The sequence below is a fragment of the Hemiscyllium ocellatum genome, chromosome 6 (assembly GCF_020745735.1).
Source record: "Hemiscyllium ocellatum isolate sHemOce1 chromosome 6, sHemOce1.pat.X.cur, whole genome shotgun sequence".
In the NCBI taxonomy this organism is placed as follows: domain Eukaryota; kingdom Metazoa; phylum Chordata; class Chondrichthyes; order Orectolobiformes; family Hemiscylliidae; genus Hemiscyllium; species Hemiscyllium ocellatum.
This window is the reverse complement of record NC_083406.1, coordinates 97,014,583-97,032,908: the sequence shown is the minus strand read 5'-3', so window position 1 is coordinate 97,032,908 and position 18,326 is coordinate 97,014,583. Positions and strand designations below refer to the sequence as shown.

The window sequence follows — 18,326 nt, the reverse complement described above, 5'->3', positions numbered from 1 at the left end:
TAAGTGAAATCTTGCAAACAATGGAACAAAGTTCTACAGAATGTAAAGGAAATCACTTGATAAAGCAGGAATACATACAGAAGCAACTCCACATAGTTTACTTCTTACCATCAATGTGAGGCATTGTTACAGTCACTTTAATGAGGTTGGGATGATCTGGATCTTCGGATCCTGTGTAACGAAGCTTCGCAGAGAAAGGTTCAGCACCGACTGCTCCTTGTACTCTGGGCTGGCATAGACCTGCCAATAAAACAACATTTATCACTATCTGATAGCCAAAACTGAACGCAGACTTAAAGCTAACTGGGAATCCCTTGTCCTCCATCTAAAAGTACGCTATTTCTCTTTATGCATTCATTCCAGTCTCTGTAAAATAAATACAACATGAAGTAACTGTTTGAGTTAGGGATGTAAATCACTTAAAAAAATCACGTTGTTTACAGGATGTTAGTTTTGTAAAATACAAAGATTGGAATCTTCTAATGACAGAGGTGGCAAGGTTGATGGTGTAAGAGGCATTTAATTTGGCTGGGTGGCGGCATACACAAACTTTTGGCCACTCTTCCTGTCCATCGTTAATTATGACCCCAAATTGGTCAATTCAGGATTACCACTTCAGAGTTTCACACTGATGCTGGGATTAACATGACTGCTGGCCAGACAGCTGTTACCCAGTAGCCTGCTTGTCACTTTGCAGTGGGGTAGGGGGTGGGGAGGGGAAGATGCTTGATCAAGGGACTGAACATTGGGCAGGTAGCTGGCTGCTGGGAGACAGTCACACCCACCCCCCCTCTCCAGACATCAATTGCCCTTTCCTTGGTGATCCTGGGGGCCAGCAGGTACTCTCTGCCAGCAGCCATGGCTTCTTCCATGTTGCCGCTGAGTACAGGAATTGCCAGTCTTTGCTTCGCTGACAACTCTAACTGGGTGAGGCTTCTGTCCCTGACATCTTGATTCCTGGGGATGGCTCACCAGTGGCATCACCAATGCTTGACTGGTATGTGGTTTGGTGGGCCTTGGGTACAACAGGTCTCTTGCGGCTTTCCAGGCAACAAGCAAGGTACCTAATGCGACATGATTCTGCCCAAACTTTCTAAGTAAAATTATAAACAACCTTGGAATTGCTTAACCTGTCACTGCAATTAATGTGATAAATCAGCTCACGTCAAAGTGAAATAATTCTGCAGGCATTTGTGAAGGTGTGAAAGTTATTAATGCCATCTCAAGACTCAGTTAATATTGAACATAATAGAGATCCACATGTAGGCATTTAATGATCCTTGCTTAACTATAGTGATTAACGATCGCATTAATCCAGCACAGGAAGCAGTTTCCGCGTGAAAGCATTGTCAGTATTCTTGAAATAAAACAGAAGGCAGGAGAATGGGGTTGACAAACATTTCAGAGTCGAGAGCGTGGTGCTGGAAAAGCACAGCAGGTCAGGCAGCATTTGAGCAGTAGGATAATCGACGTTTTGGGCATAAGCCCTTCATCATGGCTGGTTCCTGGTGAAGGGCTTATGCCTGAAACGTCGATTCTCCTGCTCCTCAGATGCTGCCTGACTTGCTGTGCTTTTCTCGCACCACACTCTTGACTCTGATCTCTAGCATATGCAGTCCTCACTTTCTCCTTGAGAAACATATCAGCCATGATCAAATGGTGGAGCAGACTCGATCGGCTGAATAGTCTAGTTCTGCTCCTATAGCCTATGGTCTTATGAAATGAAACCCATTAAAGTATATAGCAACATCTAAATCTCTTGATTTCTGCTAATCATCATTCAATGTGAATGTTACATTTTAGTCACTTCAAGTAGCAATATAAATGTCTTTATTCGGTACCTTCCTCAACACTGATCGATACAATAGGGCTCATTAATTCAAGCCCTTCATCCCCATTGGAATTAACTGCTCGAGCAGCGCACTGCACCCGGGAACCAGCTTGGAAGTAGATGGAGTCCAGAGTAATTATCTTGGATGAGGTGAAGAAGGTATTTGAGTCGACTTCTCTCATAGGGCTAGTCACTCCATCAGGGCCAGTTGGGGCACTCACCAACCAGCGGTAATGAGTAAGGGTATCATTGATGTTCTCACTGGTACATATTGAGCCTGTCTTGTCATAATCAGAATATTTAGGATTGCATGCCTGAGGAAAGAGTGGAATGGATTTAAACATCTTAAATGATAATATAAACCAGGTTTAATAAAGAACAAAACATTTTAAACTGAGACACTCGACTTTTTTTAAATATTTGGATCTATAATTAAATAATGTTTGCACATGAATAAAAGTTATGCCTTGCACTTAAGCGTTAAATTTAGATAAAGGTTAAACAACAAACATAAAGGTTTCTGCAATGTACAGTATAACCGAAATGTTCTTCAAAGCATAAACAATGCCCCTATACACAACAAGCAGATCCCCTTCTTACTTTCGATTGTTAACATATTTGATTGTTTTTGTTTCGGAGCAGATGAGTTTGTTGTACATTTCCATTATGTAGCAATAACATTTCTACAAGTTGATGGCTTTAAAATCAGTCACCTAAAGGAATCTACTCTGGACCAGATTTTCTAACCATAATATTGTTACAGAGGAACTGCCATTTGATTCAGTGTTAAAAAACATTTAAGCCTAGAAATTTCCTGCACAGGCATGGCTTATCTTGTCTCAGTTATCTCAGTGTCTGTTAGTGTGGTTGTTATCTTCATTTTCTCACTTTTTGGCGGATAATAATGCTTTCCACTTGTATCAATCCCAATGTAGCCAGTACATTACCTCCAGAATTCCTATCTGTCCAATTGCTCAATCAATGCCCTAAAGCTTCATCCTTAGCAAGCTCATAAGAACATAAGAAATAGGAGCAAGAGTAGGCCATCTTGCCCATCGAGCCTGCTCTGCCAATCAATGTGGTCATGGCTGATCTATTCATGGACTTAGCTCAATTTACCCGCTAGATCACCATAAACCTTAATTCCTTTACTGTTCAAAAATTTATCTTTGCTTAAAAACATTTCTATTCCTTTCCCACTGCAGTCATTTTAATGAGGTCAGTCAGCTGGAGCTCATAGAATATGAGTTCCCTAATTGGGGCTGCTAATTGGGTCCAATCTGGGAGCACTGGCTGACAGATTAAAAAAAAGGAATGTCAGACATCCTGTTCACTCTGAGAACTAACTCTGAAGAGGCATTACTAAAGTCAAGGACTGTTCATGTATAAATTAAGGATAACTTGGTGATGGGATACTGACCTCTGTGGAATTATTTCACCCACTTCTTCTCAAACTTAATTCGGTGTGCCCTTGAGTTTAATGTGTGAACCCAGAATGAAAATGTGGGGGCTTGTGTGAATAGCTCAGCACAGAGTAGCTTCAGCGACTGAACTGCTATCTGCTGGGAAGTGTTTAAATATCAGTGTTATTTGTAAAGAAATCTACCTCTTCACTTTCTTTTTGTAGCAAGACCCAGCCTCAATGATCAGTCTAATGTTGTTTACTCTCCATTATAAGTAAACACAAGGACCCACAGCTGTTGGTGTTCAGTCCAAACTCCAGGACAGCCAATTACTGCCTGAGAGCTTGTGACCTCAAAATCTTGTATCACCACCTCTACTGGGTTCACAGCTGCCATTCAGATCCAAACAAGACTGTTTTTATCTCTCCACCTTCATTCTCAACCTTCTCGTTGTTGGTGTGATATTGGACAAATCAAATCCGAGTGAGATGTGCTCCAATTAAACTTCATAATACTGAAGTCAGACTGTTTGACTTCTGACAGAAACTTTGTGCACCACAAGTGCCAATTCCATCCCAATTACTGATTTCTCACTTAGGCTCGGATCAACTCAGGTGTCCCACACAAAGCTCAGTCCATATCTGATCTGTCAAAGACCACCTATTTCGAGGTTAATAAAATATTCTGCCCATGTCTCTACTGCATTGAAACCCTCATCCACCCCTTCAGCATCTCTCAAGTTAATTCTTCCAAAACTCTTACAAGTTCTAGTTTATACAAACTTCCTCATATTAAAAAAAACTGAAAGAACTGTGGATGCTGGAAATCAGAAACAAAATTTGAAAATGCTGGAAAGGCTCAGCAGGTCTGGCAGCATCTGTGGAGAGAAATCAGGAATTAACACTTCAGGTTCAGTGACCCTTCCTCAGTTCTGACTTCTCTCCACAGATACTACCAGACCTGCTGAGCCTTTCCAGAAATTTCTATTTCTCATCTAAAATACAGCCAATTATCTACTACCACACATTTCTATCATTACTATCCTTGCTGACTTGCACCAGTCCACTGATAGAACAAAGTCTAATTTCTCATCTTGTTTCCAATTCTCTCTGGCCTTGCTTTAACTCTACATCTCAACAAATACAGTCCAACTTTCTCAGACTTTTGTACCTCCTACCATTTATTCTTTTATAGATGTGCAACATGACAATCAAAGGTAAATTGTAGAAATTATCTCATTGGATATGGGATTGCTGGCAACGCTAGCATTAATTACTTATTTCAAATTACCAAGGCTCCTCAGACAGCATCACTGGAAGGACAAGGATAGAAGATACATGGGAACACCCACCATCTCGGGAGGAAGCCCTGCTTCAGAAAGCTGAGAGCCAATGTGATGGGGATTCGGAGGGAATCCTGATCAAGACAAAAGGGGTCATGAGGGAGATATCCTGCATACCCACTATCCCCCCCAACCCAGCTCCTCCTACAGCTCGAGCAGACTAATATGTTGAACTTCACACCTGCCCTGACCTCCTTCCATCCACTAGAAAATTAAGAGTCAGGCAGATAACACCTCCCAAGAGAACAGTAAGGCACATTCACCACCCAAGGCCTTGCTCTCCCCCTGTAAAAAATATGGATGGCTCAGGTAAGCTGCAGATATATGCCCATCAGCAAATTTGCCAGTGTGTGTACTGTTAAATTCTGTTCGATGGCAAGTCTGAATTTCTGGATTACTTGTCCTGGAATGTATACACATCATGTAGTCTCCTTTCTAAACATACTGATGTGATCCAAACAACATGGCTGATTTACCTAGCTTCCTGTCCTCCAATGCTCTGATTGGGAAATTGTTTTTTTTAAGATGAGAAATTACTTTTGAGTTGCAATACGTGACATTTTTAAAATGCAATTATTAAACACAAGGGTGGAAGCTTCGACACAAAGGGCTGTATTTTTAATCAAAAGTCAGGACTTGAAAATGGGGCTAGTTGCAGGCCCCTTCCCTGCAGGCCTTGCTTTACACATTTTACATATGAACATTAGAAACAGAAGTAGATCACACAAGCCTTGACTCTTCATTCAACAAGATCATGGGTGATCTGAGTACTCCACATTCCTGCCTACCCCTGATATCCAATTTACACTTTACTCGTTAAAAGTTATTTCCTGTTACCTCAATAAATTCAAAGACTCTGCTACCACTGCCTTTTGAAGAAGAGAGTTCAAATGACTCATGACCCTCTGTGAGGAAAAATCCTTCCCTGTAAATCAACAATCTGACATGGACTCAAATGTATGATCCCTCATTTTTAAACAGAGACGTTTTTACTCTGATTTGCAAAGGTGCAGTATCGAAAAGTGTGGTGCTGGAAAAGCACAGCTGGTCAGGCAGCATCTGAGGAGCAGATGAGTTGATGTTTTGAGCATGAACTCTTCATCAGGCTCATGCTCGAAATGTCGACTCTCCTGCTCCTCAAATGCTGCCGGACCAGCTGTGCTTGTCCAGCACCACACGTTTCGACTCTGATCTCCAGCATCTTCAGTCCTCACTCTTTCCTTTGCAAAGCTGCAGCCAAATACAGGCAATGGAATGAGTTCTCTTTCTGATCAGGGACAATGTGTGGGTAATTAATGTTTGTGTGCCAATAGGAGGCCCTCCACCAGTCAGTGATTGGCAGATCCACTGACAGAGGGGGGAACCAATGATCTGAAGACTGAGGGGAAGAGGAACGACTTCAAGAAGATCTTTGTGCTGCTTAAAATCAATGCATGGGGATGGCCATCAATTGCTGTTGTGGCTTAGCAGGAAGTGAAGGGAGGGAAGGGCCTCCCATATGATCCATTGCACCCATATGCCCTGTCTACCGGCCCATATCTTTTCATGTTGACATGGACATAGTCTAGGCTAATGTGGGCTGTGCCCATATTACAAACTGACAGAGCTAGTTGGCATGGGAACAGAGCTTTGATAGACTCTGAAATTATCATTAATTAATTTGCCATTGTTTCCTGCTGTCCCTCATTAAAAATGCTTCAACTCAGGATCTTGTTGGTAAAGAGGCACAGAAGTTGGCAATGCCAAATCATGTGTCTTCTATCAGAAGTCTGCATTAATGTAAAAATCCTTGCCAATGCTTCTGCACATCATAAAGAACAATAATGCAACCTTATTGTCCAATGAAGATACTACAAAAAATTCTGTACTGAACTGCCATGACAACGTTTCAGTGCGCAATCACGTTAAGTGGATGATACGTACCGTAACGCACACAACAGGATAGCCTGCTGGAGGGCTAGGGGTTTCTGCTGCTCTGGATGTGTCATCATATATAAGCAGTGAGACAACTTGTGGGACAGATGGGAATGTGACATCAGCCATGCTGTTCATCTCCTCGATGTATACAATTGCTTTGTTTATCTGAGACACAATATGGAGAATATCAGTAATGAATTATTGTGCAATATCCACAGAATGAAGCAATTTTTTTTGTCATTGTGCTCATCAAGACAAGCAACATTTGTTCGAAAGTATCAAGCACTCAAAAACAAAATGATGTGGAACAAGGTTAATATGTGGCTTCCTTGTTAGTTTAGTTGAGGATGACCTGCAAGAGCTGTGAGAGGTGTAAGAAGAGAGAGTGTGGAACAGAGAGGGTTTGGAGAAGATTTCATTGTTTTTGATATTTCTGAAGCCTACCATTTTTATTGGTGTAGCAGTTAGGCATTGAGGATCAGTAATATAGATCAAAATTTGAAATAAATGTGTGGACTTAAAGTTGTCTCGTAGCTGATCACTCAGTTGAAACTCTGTGGTAAACTTTTCTGACCTCACACGCCAACATTTCAGAGAGTAATACTAATTACGGTTACAATCCCAATTTGGAGAGATCTGATCCACAATAATAATATTGCCACAGATGCACAAAACACAATTTCAAAATTTGCAGGTGCAATAAAATTTAGGAAGCTTGTCAACTGTGAACAAGGTAGTGATAGACTGAGAAAGGACACAGACAGATTAGTGGATATGTGGCAGATGCCATTTATTACAGAAGAATATGAAGTGATTTGTTTTGGCAGAGAGAATGACGAGGGGTAATACAAATAAACACACAACTCGAAAGAGATGAAAGTGCAGAGCACTGAATCAAGAAGTAGGGACAAAAGGCACTTACTGATATTTTTGAATCTGTTAATCAACCTACTGCTAACTGGGCCACATGCTTTCCTTCTGCTTGTGTACCTGAGTTTCTGCCACCATGTTCTCATCGGGTTTCAGGTGGACGGTGAAGGCCTCTCGCATTTCTCTCACTCCGTCATAAAGCACCTCAACTTCCACAAAGTGCTCAGTTTCACTTGCTTTAAATTCAATTTCTGAAATTAGTCAAAAAAAAGTTTTGATGAAGAAGAGGCAGTCAAGGAACATCTGAGTGAGAAGGGAGACAAATTTTCATTCAAATCACAGAGAACCATTTTCCCCTGAACGTATTTCATATTTTATGATGCAGCTACAGAAAAAATTATACTTTATATCTGTAATTTCCAAATTTACTTTGCATCTAAAATATATCAAATTTGTCAATGAGTAAACCTAAAGTCCAACTCTGTAGTCCGCTCTGCTTTAGCTTAGAAATGGTGGATAGGGTTTGGTCTCACATAAGCTTCAATTGGGGCTATAAGGTCAGAGGGGCAGGGAACCTGCCTACTGTCCCAATGCCTGCTCTGCATCAATGTAATGCTGGGGACAGCATTTGCTTTAAAGTGAGACTTCCATCACTATTGTGGGAGGAGGCCTGCCTCACACAGCAGCCAGCCAAACCAAAACCAATTGTGGGCAGTTCTGCAGAACCACCACCTGCTAACCAGGAGGAGTGGCCACTGTTGGGACTATAGACAGTGCCACCACACCACGGAGCTCAGGTAAATCTGGAGTTGGCAATCTCACCGAGGGGTGGATGGGCAGGTTCAAATGGCCATGGGGCAGATTAAAGGGGGCGACAGCATTATGGGGTTGGCTCCTCTGATAGGCCCAGGGAACTTGAGAAAACTAAGGGGATTCCTACATGTTGTAGGAATTAAGATGAGAACTTTAAGTGATATTTAACTGGCTGCTTAGGCGCTGCAGGAGGCCTCAGGCCTGGGGAGGAATGGCCTCAGGGTGGTCTGTGGAGCAAGCTGACTGTTGGAGTTTGCACACCCAAACTTGGCCCAATCCTATTTATGGAGCACCAAAGTGCAACTTGAAACACGTAGCAACACCATCAGCCAAAACTCCTGATAGTTTATTTGATGAATCCAGTGGTTTGTGTAGAGGTGAGCTATACAGCACAGAAAGGCCCCAGGTTTGTATTCAATTGATGCTCTTAGTTAGGACAACAATGCTGGTGCTACAACTGAGGTCAGCTGACAGGGTATCTACCCTATCTAACAGAGTGGGTAGCATACTTCTGTTCGAATGTGTGTAGGTGCTCCTTGCTCATTACACTGAAAGTGTAGTTGGTTGCTTGTGTTCAAAAATCAGGCATTGGCCACTAAATCTCTAGGCTTTTATCTTTGAAATAAGAGGAAAGTAAAGGGAAGCATTGTGACCATAAACAGACCCTCTGAGTACAGTCATAATTATGTGAAGGCCAAGATGTCTTCTAAGACTTAATTATTAAAATGAATTAAGTCTATGAATCACATCAATCCAATAAATGCACTTCTAGTGTTCAGCATCATAGACTGAATTGCTTCCACATTTAGATCAGAACTCCTTCAATAATGGCATTCCAAATTGTTTGCCAACTTTCAAACAATGTTACACTGATTCAACCGGAAAATGCACTGACACAATTTATCTGGAATATAAATGGAAAGTTGCCACTATTCCAGACAGCTGATGGTTTGCCATGCTAAATTGATAATAGTTACTCTAAATAGCTGTTCCATGGTCACTGACTCCATCCATCTGCCTGGCTACTTTTTGAGGTTCAGTCAGGCTGTTAACAACCGATGGTCTACCATGAGATAACTGCAAGCCCCATACCTGCTCCAGCACGAAGACAATCTAAGTCCACCTCGGTAACATTACCCCAACCTCCCTGTTGGTTTTTCTGAAACTCTTATCCATATCTTAGTTACCTCTTGGCTCTTCCATCACTCTTCTTGTTGACCTAATATCTTTACCCCTCCCAATAAAATTCAATTGATTCAAAATTCTGCTGCTTCTATCTGAGCTCACTCCATGTTCCATTCACCCACTGCCTGTATACTTAGTCAGAAAATAAATTCCACCAAGGCCTGATCCCTCCCTATTTCTATAATTTCCTCTCATTCCCTCACTTTTCTGTACTTCCCCAATGCTGGCCTCTCTTGCATTCCTGGTTTGTACTGTGCTGTTGGAATTCCCTCCCTAAATCTCTTAGCCTATCGTTCTTTCTGCTTTAAGATGATCCTTAAAACCTACCTTTTTGACAGAGACTTTGATCACATGCTCTAATATCTCCTTATGTGACTTGGCGTCAATTGTTGTGTAGTGCCACTCCTGTGAAGTGCTTTAAGAAGTTTAAGTATGCTAAAAGCACTGAGTTCTTGCAACAGTTTAGGTTTTCTGCAATTCATTTGACCCGGTGTTATTGGTGAAATGGCAGGGAAGATATTGGTGATCAATAAGAGTGAGCTAGTTCCAAGTTCCTTTCAGCATGAACTGTATTATTTTTAGGAAGGACATATATCAAGATACAGCACACTTTGATGTTTACATGAGAGTAGATATACAGTTGTATGTATTTGTCTCTTCAGTAAGTATCCAAGATTAAGATGACACACTGTTTCATGGTCATTCGAGATAGGTCATAGATTTATATGTTGGTAGGTAACCAATGGGTGGCATAATGTTGATGGTTTGTACTACTGCCTCACAGCGCAAGAAAACTGGATTCAATTCCACCTTCAGGCAATTGTCTGCGTGGGGTCTGTATGTTGTCCTTGTGTCTGTGAGTTTTTGCTGGGTGCTCTAGTTTCCTCCCACAGTCCAAAGATGTGCAGGTTATGTGGGTTAGCCATGATAAATGTGGGGTTATGGGAATAGAGTGGAGGGCTGGATCTGGGTGGGATGCTGGTTGGTGTGGACTTGATGAGTCAAATGGCCTCTTTCTGCACTATAGGGATTCTACGATTCAGTTGGATTTCAATGGCCTTTTTTTTGGATCTGTGAACTGTTGGGTTATTCAATACAATATATTATCTATATATATAATATGTGTGTTGTTATGTGGTAATTATCAGTTCTGCATCACAGAAGAAATGCAGTTAAATTTTCTGTGAAAATAGCAAGCACGGATTGAATACAAAGACTCAAGACATCCTGTTCTTCAATGCAGCTGAAATTATGGCAGCATTCCATCAGGACGGTTACATATTTTTGGCTTCCTTTATTTTAAACCACAATTAATCATTCCTTGAAAGCTAACTGATAAATTTGGCACTGATGTTGCACAGCAGTGAGAAAACAGTCAACCATTTAAATAAAAAATACTAAAACCAAGACGTTGATTCATTTTCTCAAATCACAAAATACATTTTAAAATTAATATGGCTTTAAAGTTAAGTTCTTTGCATCTTTGTTTACTTCAAAGTTATAGACATTCTATTATTTTTTCAGACATTTTCTGCAGACTAAATAGCTGTCAAAAAATACAAAGGCTGTACTCAGAACAGGTCAAATCATGTTCCAGTCTACTCCAAACCTCCTTGCTGCAGGGCACTTCAGATTTACTTTAGTATAAGTACCTGAAACATAAGACACCACTATACTTTCAGGAAACTATGAACTATTTCATATAATCATGTACCTTCTGACAGAGGATGGTAGTCTTCTCCTGAGGTTGCAGAACCATCTTTTGTGTGGACTCGTACAATAGAAACTTTTGAAGTGTCTCCAAGGCGAAGTACAGGAATTTTTACAACTGCAATCTGCCCGGGTTCTTTCGGTTCACTGATACTGAATTTGGTCTCTCCAAATTTAATAATAGCCTCTGTAGTAAAAGAGCAGTTTTGTTAAAGTAACCAGTGAAATAAAGGATGAATTCAATTCACTTTGAAACTACACAATAATGCTTCTTACTGTCTGCGCCATCCTTGATTTTTATCACTGTTTCATTCTTTTCCCCAATTGAAGCTCCAAATGGGGACTCGCTCTTTGGAGTTCCAAGCACCAATCTCAAATCCTCATCTTCCTCGTGTATTGTATCATCATTTAAAGTCACAGTGCAGGGTTTCTCAATTTCACCTGTGAAATATGACAGATCAATATGACACACTTAAAAGAGGTTTGCCATTTTTGCAAAACATAAATAATTTTTAATTAATGAAAAAGTTTGATTACATCAAAAAAGCTTTATTTTTCTAACAGTCAAGATAAGGAATCTTCAACAGAAATAGTAACACAGGAGTAAAAAAATGACTGCCAGTCACATTATACAAACATTTAATGCATTCATAATAAATACTCCTCACTTGTCTTTTAACATCTCCACTCAATTAGCATTTTTGCATTTTTGAGTAGCATTTTTTTTCCTGTGATAGGTTTATTAACAGTGAAGGAAGCATGTAATTAAGTTTGAGGCAGTTCACAGAAAATTTACGAGACTAATATTGTTACAGGTAAGTTGTCTCTTGAGGAAAGGTTGAGCAGTCTAGGTTTGTAATCATTAGAAATATAAGAAACGACTTGATTGAAACATAAAATGTTAAAGAATTGTAACAGGACAGGTGTGTAGACAATATTTCCTTTTACTGTAAAATTGAGAATAGTGTTTAATCTAGTCAGCGCTCAAAAATCAGGGTCACCCATTTAAAGCACAGAAGGGAACTCTCTCCCTGGAAAGGTGGCGGAAGCAGACTTTTTGAATTAGTAAAGCAAAGATTGATAGATTCTTTTTAAGCAAGAGGTTGAAAGGTTATCAGGTATAAGCAGGAATGTGATTTGAAGTTATAATCAGATCAGCCAGGATCTCGTTAAAGTATGGAATAGGCTTGAGGGGCTGAATGGCCTACTCCTGCTGCTGATTCATATGCTTGCATTTCCCTTTCCATATCAGATGTCTTCCCCATATTCTGCCCTGTGTGGGTCTTCCTTTCTCATTGCCTATTACATCAGAACACATTGCAGGAAAATATAGTCACTATTGTAAGTAAAGGAAATGTTTGCCTGTCAGATACTTGTAAATCAGGGTCTCTTGCGGATAATTCTATAAATACTACAATAATTTGATCACAAACTAACTGATTGGTGGTTCAAGTTCAAAGAACTGTTTTCTAATTTACGCATAAAACACGGATGTCTAGAGAACATTCTCGAAAATGCCTCCAATACAATGGCATCCTGACCTGTCCAAATTCCATTGGCTGTGACTACAGAGGAATTTTGCAGAAGATTGACTAATCGTGTGATTTGCTTCACAAGTAATTTGACAGAAATAATTAGGTCATTTGAGATGTGTGTAACATCGCAAGTCACGGTTCTGTTTCAATGTAAAGCAGACACCAAGTGATTATCTACAGTGAGGAGTGGAGAGCTGTGATCAGGAAGACAGCAGCAGCTCAATAACACAGACAGAAATGACCTTGTTCCTAGTTGCCCTTGAGAAGGGATGGGATACTTCTGTTCCCAATATTCCTTTGTATTGCAATGTAGTTACTCAGTAGTTTGAGAGACAGCAAGGAACTGTGGCAACACTGGAAACTATAACTCCATTTCCATTTTTTACAAGCTGCCACTAGTTTTCTTAATTAGTGTTTTAAAATCAGTTTCAGTTAAATTATTATTTCATTAAGCATTTTAAAATCTGCTTCAGGTCATTCAAAAAATAGTTCTTTGAAAAATTCTGCAAGTAACAAATTGTAGATATTGCACACAAAGTTAAAAGAATAGAGAGAGATAACCAATGCTGCTCTTGCTAAGTAAGTGCTGAAAATTAACATTATTTCTGTATAATGTACAATACCGGGAAGAAATGTAATGATGGAATCATCGGTGTTGGGACGCTCAGCAAAATCCATCATGACCTGAGCAGATGCTTGACGAGTGTAACACCGAACTGTGGATTTGTAACTGGTGTCCCCACTGCGGTAAACAATTGCTGTGATCTGACCATCATTCTCTTTTCCCACATATGCTGCATCCTTGAATTGTACCTTTGGCACTTTAAAGAAAAGGAAAGTTGTTGATGCATTATTTTCTCGTAACCATTACTGGGTGAAGTACAATACAATTTCAAGTTATGTAATTGCATCTGTGCCTGACAAAAATTGGCCATTGCAATTTTAGCTTACAAGATTTGGGTTAGGTAGGAGATCTTAAATGACACAACCACATCTAATCTTGCAAAACACTCTGCTGCTTTATTTTTATGTGGAGATTCCAATTTAATTGATTACAGGTGTGAAACAAATCCATTAAATATTGAAATCCCCAGGTATATTTCCAAGCCAATTTAACACCATTTCTCACTGTGCCAGAAATAAAATGTAGTTAAATGATCAAATGAAAGAAATACTCCCCGCCTGAGACCTTTACATAATCAGGATTCCTCTGTATTGAGAAGATTGTCAGAAATGACATCTAAGACAAATATTTATTTATATCCCTGCCACTTCTTACATTTCAGAAGTTGCCATAATGTCATTTATTTTGCTAACCATTCCAGTCTCCACTTTAGAGGTCTTTTGCCATGGCTTTAGAAGCTATTTGAACAGCAAGATGAAAGTGTAACGTGAACACTTACAATCTGACACTGAGTCATTAATGAGCACTGTGGTTTTACTGGGTTCTCCAAGGACGGCATTTACTGGCATACGCAGCACAAGTTCAAATGTCTCTGGTCCTTCCAGAGCTGGTTGACCTAAATCATCAAGGATTGTAACACGGAAAGTCTGCATGTTCACTCCAGGAGCAAAATCCAGGTTGCGACTGATGCCTACATAATCAACGCCAGCTGGAAAAGAGACCCAGTGTTTAGGAATTCTTAAAAAGATAGTAAGTTAATTACTATCAGACTGTGGAATCACATGATTTCTGTAATTGTTTCAGTCGTTCTTAAAGATACATTTCTAACTCAAGGTCCTTTTAAAATTATGTATATTTACAGTAATCATAATAATAGATCATGAACTGTTATACCAGCACATTTTCAGTAATGAAAATTCCTTGGGTTATGTTGAATTATGCAGGATGCACTATCCCCAATTTTCAATGTTCTTAACTGACTTTTTTAAAAATTGCAACCTTCTCAATCAGTGCTATTTTTATGTACTGAGTAAGACTTCGGTGTTTTCAAAGTGCAATTACAGGGAATTTTAATTATATGAAAACTGTATCCTAACAAAACTGAATTTTTCAGTTAAAAAAATTAACCAGATTTTAATTTTATTTTCAATATACTTCTGTTTTTATGACCCTGGTCAAGGCTGTCAAAAGACCTTGTTGCATATATTGAATGCCACCCATAGCAAAGCTTCTCATTACATTATTTACATGCAGGTGTTCACCCACTTAAAATAACTAATGCGTAAATATATAAAATAGTGTCGATCATACAAAAAGGGATATTTGGTTCCAAGCATATGAGTTATCCTTTGTCTAAAACAAAAAGCGGCAATTTCATCCAGAGGGTTAGGAATTTCTCAGGCCACTTTGAACCAATAGTCCATAATTTTAGTGGAAGATTTGTAAAAATATTGTAGGTAACATCATTAACAGCCATAGTGTTGCATTTCTAATTTCAGGGAATTCTTCTCCAACATTTTGACAGATTTTAGTGATTTCTCAATGGAAATTCAACTCCAAAATGTTCAAACGAGATAACTAGCAAAAGTGTGGATTGGGTTATTAAATGGGTTATACTGTATTCCTAGTTTCTGGGGATTCTCCACTAATATATTGACAGATTTTAGTGATCTGCCATTGAAAATTCAACTCTGATATATTCAAAAGAGGCAATGAACACAAAATGGCTCAAGTGTGGTTTGGATTATTAACAGGTTGAGTGATGGAATCAGAGGACAGTGAGTGAGTAATTAATTTTGTGCCACTGGCCCATGTGCCAGTTCCCCAGCACAATCCTGATCACAAACCACATTCACTGAGCAGGGGTTGAATCAGATCTCGTTAGAAAGTAAGGAGGTGCCAGACAGCTGATTAAGAATAATACAGGCCTATTAAGTGCGTGCTTCCAGGTCAGCTGCATTTTCTCATTGGCCACCCTGGCATCCACCAATGTGGTGACTTCAGCTGACAGCGAGTGTGGTACGAGGAACTGGGGAGAGCCCCCTACTAGAATGCATTCCACCCTCCCTACCACCATATGTGTTGCCAGACCACAGTTGCCTGTCCAGAATCATGGCAGGCAGCTGTAGAAATCTCTCTCTGTGCACATTCATATCAGCAGCTCCCATATCGGCTAACAGATCTGCAGAGGTGAATACTCTGTCGACTGTCCTAGATTAGACAGCAATCCTGTTAATTAGTTTGACTCTTTAAAAATCTTGGTACTACTGTGGAACACAACACACTATGCTGGGTCCTGGAAGTGAACCAGCGGCTATATTCTCAATTCAGAAACTGGAAATCCTGGCCCGGACTACTTTTATTTCAGGATTTTGTTTAACAACAAGCAAGACATATTAGGAAGTATCACTTTATATGCAGGAGGATGTAACTATTTAGAGGCAATCCAGACCTGGTGGGGCCTTGCCTTATGAGAAAAAGTTAGGCTTACATCCTCTGGATTTGAGAAAGTAACAGGGGCTTGATTGAAACATAAACGATTTGAAAGGATAGGTATAGAGAGAATGTTTCCTCTTATAGGACAATCCACATCTTCACTGATTAAAATGTACGGGGGTCACCTATTTAAAACAAGAGATGAGCTGGAATGTTTTTCTCTCAGTAAGTCATGACCTCCCTTTCAGTAAAAATGCTGGAAGCTTAAATATTTGTAAGGCAAATGTTGTTAGATTCTTGTTAAGCAAAGGGAGAAAGGTTATCACAGAGACACAGCAATGCAGGTTTGATTATTATTTGATCGCACTTAGATCAGTCACGATCTTATTGGAAGTTCAAACAGACTTGATGGGCTGAATGGCCTGCTCTTGATTCGTATGCTCGTATACCAGAATTTCTTTTGAAGTTACTGGATAAGTGACTTAGTCAATTATAGGACTATTAAAAGAATGGGGAAGCTTTTGTAGCTCTTACTTTCTGCATTAGTGGAAAGATCTGACTTGAGATTAATTCAATTAAGGGAAAATTGTTAAGCAGAGGTTAAAAGAAATTGACTTTTTTTTGGTTCTTACTTGTGCAACAGACTCGAGGCTGGTATTTTACTTTTGAAGTTCAGAACTACAAACATTGAAGGTAGACTTCAACTATCTTACTAGTATGCAGGGCATGGGAAGAGACATGTTTACATTCCCGTGCTAATATATTTCTCAGCAATGTCCTGTCGATTTGAATGCAGCACAATGTGTTTGGATACCTTTAGTCACAAAACTGTTGACATTCCTAGGATGAGTCATCTCTTAGTACAATTGTATTGGTTTATAATACTTCATCAGGAAAGGATACTTTGCAAGTAAGTTGTTGGATGGGGCATTTTGATTATCAGCTGTCAACATAGAAAATGCTGTTAGGCAGAAACAAATTAACTGTTCCAAACTACTCTCAAAAAATTCTGTGAAAGGGAGCTCTGATGTAAAGTCCGAAAGTGGATTCAAATGAGAATTAATGATGTTAATAATTGTAGTTACTCAAGTTACAAGTTCAATATTATGCATAAAAACAGACAACAACCTGGGTTTGGCAATAAAAATGAGGGAGACTTATTAAGCAGTAAATTGGACAGCAACTTTAGGCATTCAAACATGCCCAGTTAAATACAAAAAATGTGGAAGGCGCTAACTGGGTTTTTGCTGCTCCTCCAGAAGCCGTGTTCCAATGCTTTCTTGCTGAGGCTATAAACACATGAAGTGTGTGATAATGCCGTACCTACCAACTAGATACTCACAAGACAGAAAATGTTGGACTCATCCTTTAAAATATAACAGAATTTTTAATGTTGTGGTAGTGTCTTAATCACTGAAAACAATCTCTTTTATACTGAAGATGTACCTTTTAAAAGCAGCATCTCATTTCTTCACATTTTAGATATTTTAAATAAAAAAAAATTTACTCTTCGTCTGTCTCTTCTCTCTTTCAATTCCTTCACTGTCCCCTTTTTGTTTCATTTCTGTATTCAAATTTACATTGATTTAAATATTTCAACTTACACTTTATCTCTTACATTTGCAAGAGACCCAGATCCCCTGCAACTCATACAGTAAAAACCCACAGAAGGTTTGAGGAAAAGTGCAAGGGTACTGAACAGCTTATTTGCCGCTGACTGCTCCTATGTCTAAAGCACCAACAAAGAAATCATGTTCTCACCTTCAGCTGATGCTGGTTCTGTTTTGCGAGATCGAATAGTTACAGTTGCTGTCTTGGATAAGTCTGTTCCAGTTCGCCAGACTTGGACTTCCACGTAGCCTTCACTTTCATCCACCTGGTACTCAGTGTCTCCAAAGTAAAAAACTGGCTCTGGAACAGAGACAATACCAGCAGTGTGAACCATGTACAACATTATGTACATGAGATATTTAAAGGCAAAAAAACCCAGAAACCAGGTTTCTATTTTAGATATATCACCCAATTTAGAGTATAATGGAGAAATCAATGTGGTAATGAAGGTAATGCTGCAAAATTAGGCATTTTATGGCAATTTGAGAAAAAATATCAAAGTAATACATTTTAAATGCAAATAACCATATCAAGCTTATGGCAATAAAATTAATTTTGATTTATTTGCACATGAAGTTAACAAAAGCGATTTGATATTGAGTCATGATGTGGAGGAGTTGGTGGCAGACTGGGATGGATAAAGTTAAAAATCACACAACAGCAGATTATAGACCAATAGGCTTATTTGGAGGCACTAGCTTTCAGAGCGCTGCTCCATCAGGTGGCTGTGGCTGTGGCTGTGATGAAGGAGCAGCGCTCTGAAAGCTAG

The 18,326-nt window shown here is 39.5% G+C and overlaps 1 protein-coding gene across 1 annotated transcript in view; it reads right to left on the bottom strand.

Moving 5' to 3' along the window:
- The window catches only part of LOC132816501 (FRAS1-related extracellular matrix protein 2-like), a 229,101-nt gene that overhangs the window by 27,856 nt on the left and 182,919 nt on the right, over positions 1-18,326 (bottom strand). Inside the window, exons 7-15 of the mRNA XM_060826175.1 lie at positions 17,708-17,857; positions 14,010-14,219; positions 13,230-13,427; positions 11,348-11,512; positions 11,076-11,258; positions 7,484-7,614; positions 6,500-6,658; positions 1,842-2,145; positions 109-240 (exon numbers count right to left, since the gene is read on the bottom strand). Coding sequence (XP_060682158.1) covers positions 109-240; positions 1,842-2,145; positions 6,500-6,658; positions 7,484-7,614; positions 11,076-11,258; positions 11,348-11,512; positions 13,230-13,427; positions 14,010-14,219; positions 17,708-17,857 — 1,632 coding nt within the window. The remainder of the gene's footprint in view (positions 1-108; positions 241-1,841; positions 2,146-6,499; positions 6,659-7,483; positions 7,615-11,075; positions 11,259-11,347; positions 11,513-13,229; positions 13,428-14,009; positions 14,220-17,707; positions 17,858-18,326) is intronic.